The sequence below is a fragment of the Staurois parvus genome, unplaced genomic scaffold (genome assembly GCF_062004578.1).
Source record: "Staurois parvus isolate SC_StPar_1 unplaced genomic scaffold, SC_StPar_1.0 ptg000783l, whole genome shotgun sequence".
NCBI lineage: Eukaryota > Metazoa > Chordata > Amphibia > Anura > Ranidae > Staurois > Staurois parvus.
The window spans coordinates 3,020,001-3,025,000 of NW_028318579.1; the positions used below are offsets into that span (position 1 = coordinate 3,020,001).

The 5,000-nt window shown below is 45.6% G+C and overlaps 1 protein-coding gene across 1 annotated transcript in view; it reads left to right on the forward strand.

Moving 5' to 3' along the window:
• The window catches only part of COL22A1 (collagen type XXII alpha 1 chain), a 665,084-nt gene that overhangs the window by 362,609 nt on the left and 297,475 nt on the right, over window positions 1-5,000 (forward strand). The window contains exon 25 of the mRNA XM_089654647.1: window positions 144-197. Within this exon, the coding sequence (XP_089510773.1) occupies window positions 144-197 (54 nt within the window). The remainder of the gene's footprint in view (window positions 1-143; window positions 198-5,000) is intronic.

Below are 5,000 nucleotides of genomic sequence, written 5' to 3' on the forward strand. Positions count from 1 at the left end.
TGATCGTCGCTGTCTCCCTTGGGACCAACAAATGATCTGTTTGGATCCCCCCCTCCCCATTGTGACACTTGGCTCTGGTCATCTTTGTTCAGCTCAGAAGTCAATGCACTAAATGTAATAATCATTTCCCGCTTTCCTTTCAGGGTCCTCCCGGGCCGGCTGGCATTGCTGGACCACCAGGTGAAACGGGCCTCCAGGTATGCATGAATTATTATTATTATATAAAGCTGTCAATGCCGCTGATCACCTGGCCCAACTCTGAGCCCCGTGCTTCCACCCACCATCTTAAGGCCCATTCCAGCAAAAGGTTCTGGCCAATCAAGTGATGTGTTGGGTCCTCTTCCACTTAAATCTTCCCTTGGTGCTGGTTAGTCCTGGGTGATGCCTGCATCAATAGCACCGTGGCTAAGTGGTTAGCACTTCCGCCTGGCAGTACTAGGGTTGCTGATTCAAATCCCAACCACGGCACCACCTGTCTGGAGTTTGCATGTTCTCCCTGTGCCTGTGTGGGTTTCCTCCTAGTACTCTGGTTTCCTCCCACACTCCAAAGACATGCTGGTAGGTGAATTGGCTCCTGTCTAAATTGGCCCTAGTATGTGTATGTATGAATGTGAGTTAGGGACAACTGGCCCAACTCTGAGCCCCATGCTTCCACCCTCCTCCTTAAGGCCCATTCCAGCAAAAGATTCTGGCCAATCAAGTAATGTAAATCAAAACAAAAATGAGAAGCGCACCAACCTTGCGCATTACCTCAGTAACCAAAGTTTATTAATTGTAAAATAATATTCACAAACAGTGAATAAAATCAGGCATATAGGTCCTCACAGGGACCTGAAAAGTAGAAAGCCAGCACGGATTCCATCGTGGGGGTAGATACTCAGTACAGCTGACGTGTTTCGAAGGGCATCCCTTCTTCATCAGATGAGCAAGGTTGGTGCGCTTCTTGTTTTTGTTTCGATTTGCAGTATTGGTCGGACTTCCCCAGCCTTATTTGGAGCTGCACAACTCTACATGCACTGGTGGTCGATCTTTCCAGGTCTGGTTCCATCTATTCACCACCCGCCTGAGTCTTTGAGCGCAGGAGATTTCGCTTACAATCAAGTAATGTGTTGGGTCCTCTTCCACTTAAATCTTCCCTTGGTGCTGGATGATGCCTGCTGTCTGCATTAATAGCACAGCGGCTAAGTGGTTAGCACTTCCACCTGGCAGTACTAGGGTTGCTAATTCAAATCTCAACCACCTGTTTGGAGTTTGCATGTTCTCCCTGTGTGGGTTTCCTCCATGTACTCCAATTTCCTCCCACACTCCAAAGACATGCTGGTAGGTGAATTGGCTCCTGTCTAAATTGTCCCTAGTACGTGAATGAATGTGTGTTAGGGACCTTAGATTGTACGCCCCTTGAGGGTTAGGGACTGATGTGAATGTACAATATATATGTAAAGCACTGCGTAAATTGACGGTGCTATATAAGTTCCTGAAATAAATAATATATACACTGTAAGGGGGCGGAGTCATGACACCCTGCCCTCTTTTCTCAGTCTTCCAAGTGACATGAAGTGTCATTCAACCTGGAAGACTGAGGCCATCTAGTGGCAAAAAAAAGATTACTGCAGAGGATAGACCAGGTGAGTATTGCAGCCAAGCCATTTTATTTTTAAACCTCCAAAGGGACTGTTGAAAAAAACCTGAAGAATATATTTAAAAAAGATATAGATAGAGATATATATATATATATATATAAAATTTATTTTTTTTTAAATATATTCTTCAGATTTTTTTTAACATATAAAAAAAGTCATTTTAACATGTTTTTACATATACTTGTAAATGCATTTCAAAAATGTAGATTTGTATTTTTATAGAGATACAGTATATTTGAAAATGTATTTTTAAAAATATTTTTCATATATTTTGTAATAGAAATGCTCTTCAACACACACATATATATATATAGAGAGAGAGAGAGAGAGAGCGAGAGAGAGAGAGAGAGAGAGAGAAATATTTTCAGAAATATATTGAATATGGACAAAATTGTAGCATTTCAAATATATGTCAATATATTTGGGAAGAATATTTTTTAAATATATTTCAGGACAATAAAGAGACGTGAGACTTCCAGTGGGCTTTAACAATTTGTAGACACTGGATGTGCTACACAGGCCCCAAAAACGTCAAAGTACCCAAGACGTATATAGTATGGCCGGTGCTTATGGACTGCCGCTTCCTCCCTTGCCGGCAAATTGATAGCCAGGAGCTGCCGTGAGAAACAGACTATCTGACCCAGTGTTTGTAAACATTCTTCAGACACGAGATAGAGGGATACAATGTAACATTGCTACTTTCGTATCTTCTAAAAAAAAAAATTATATATATATATATATATATAAATAAAATAAAAAAATAATAAAAATAACAAAAAATAAAAATAAAATAGAAATAATAAAAAAATACAAATAATAAAAATTAAAAAAATAATTAAATATAAAAATAATAATAATAAATTAGTATATACATTTCTATTCTACTTTTGGGTCATTTTGTTTACTGATAGGTCATCTATGTAGTACACATTATTTTAATGCTTTCCCATGTTTTTAGGTTGAGACACATATTATAGTTTTATTGGTGTCGGTGTTTACAAGCTGAAGCTATGACGTATAAGATTCAGACAGATTATTAAAAACTTGACCTCTTCCAGATTCCGGCTTCACAGAGATATTAATACATCACCAGCGTCACACTCCCACACATGTGATTCATACAATAGATTATTCTGTGACTACGTGGCCTCTGCTACTCACCTGTATGGACGTATCTCACATTGTGTGTGTGGGCTTCACAAAACTCTTGTCAAGGATCCGGATATGACCAGAGATGTGTGAACTGACACAGGGAATAGCAGACTGCAGGAATGATGTAATATAATTTATTAAGAGCTTACACCAATACACAGAAACGCACCGTGCAACCAAAAACCAAACCTTAACCTAATAACTAGATGCTCAGGAACACAGGCGTAGACAGAGCTGGAGAAGTAGAATGGTCAGGCAGGCCAGGTCAGGATCAATTGGGTGGATAAGGTACAAAAGGAGCAGGCAGGAGAATGGTCAGGAATAGCCGGGGTCGGTGCAGGCGGAATTCTATCAGAGTCAGAGTCAAGCAGGGGAATCAGGCAGGTAGACAACAGGATGCAGATACAGGGGCGCATGGGAAAACACCAAGGCACTGATTGCAGCCCTGGTCCTGCTTAAATACACCTCCTGCAATCAGCCTCAGGTGATGGCTTGATTGCAGGAGTGAGATTCTGGCTGCTGAGAGCACCCGCAGGCAAGCACCGGTACTGCAGCCCACACGGCAGATGAGCCCCAGCACACCCAGCGGTGAGTCCTTTCCTGACAGTACCCCCCCTCAATGAGCAGCCTCAGGACGCTCCAAACAGTCCTTAATGGCCAAAATGTTCCACCGCCCGGGTCAGGTAACTGGCTGGATATCCCACTGCCGGAGTCAAGCGACTAGCTGGGTTTCCTGCTGGTAGACCTATCTTTTTGCAGGCGACCGCAGGAAGGCAGGTTGCTGGACACAGGATTTCCAGAAGCAGGCAGGGAATCAGGGGCTGGCACATCAGGCTGGGCAACGAGCAGAGGCACATCAGGCTGGGCAGCGAGCAGAGGCACATCAGGCTGGGCAGCAGGCACCGGTTCAGCAGGCACCAGGTCATCTGGTCAGGCAGCGGGCACCAGGTCATCGGGCTGGGCAGCAAGCACCGGGTCATCGGGCTGGGCAGCGGGCACCGGGTCATCAGGCTGGGCAGCGGGCACCGGGTCATCAGGCTGGGCAGCGGGCACTGGGTCATCGGGCTGGGCAGCAGGCACAGGGTCATTAGGCTGGATAACGGGCATCAGGTCATCAGGCCGGATAGGATTATCAGGCTGGGTAGCGGGCACAGGATATTCAGGCCGGATAGGATTATCAGGTTGGGTAGGATCATCAGGCTGGATAGCGGGCACTGGGTCATCAGGCATCAGGCTGAACAGCGGGCACCAAGGCATCAGGCTGGACAATAGGCATCAGGTCATCTGGCGGGATAACAGAAGGCAGGTTCTCAGACGGCAGGCTGACCGGTTTGGATACTGGCAGGATGGTACTGGTTGGAAAGAATTTTCACTTCTTCTTGGGTTTAGCTACTGAAGCACTGTAAGTACATGCAGGTCTGTAAACGGAGGGAGCAGCTGGAGACAGAGAAGAGCTGGAGGATGGAACAGAGGAAGGAGCAGTTGCTACAGAGGACTACTTTACAGGGTAAAAGGCAGGAGAGGTGCAGCGAGTGGGAGCAGGGGACTGACGTGGTAGATAGCAGGGTATACTGGGCTGTCACTGGGGGTGCTGTCGGGAATGCAGGAAGAGAGCTTGGAGAAGATGAATGATTAGAAGCAGGACGGGTTTGCTGCAAGCCGACTGAGGTTGGATGTAACAAGTCTGACCATGTCTGCAGTATGGGTTGAACAAAACTCAGCTTACACAAAGCCTGTCTGACCAAAGACTGCACTGCGTTTATACACTCCACAAGCACATGTGATGGACAAGCTGAATAATGCTCCAAGAAACAATCCGGATCATCCTCCAACAGCCATACCAGTGACTCTACCTGATCCGTACTGAATGGTGGCAAAAGGTCATTCCTGCTTTCAGCGGTACTGGTCAGAGCCAACTCAGCTCAAGCCTGGATCAATGGCTGCACCTCAGAAAACTCCGTGCCCCGATCTACTAGGGAATGAGCGACCCGCATGCACTCTAGCAGCTGATCCCTGGTATACTTCTTCAGAATCTGATAGCCGTATACTCTGTCTTCTATCACTGTAGAGGTGCAGCATCACCCTAGTCTGGGCTTACATAAGAATAATGGTGTTCCATCGTCATCCTTCATTGTCCCCTTAAGGTTTGAAAGACATCCAGTGTCATTTATTCTACATCTCATGAGCCCAGGGTGTCGTGGACAAACC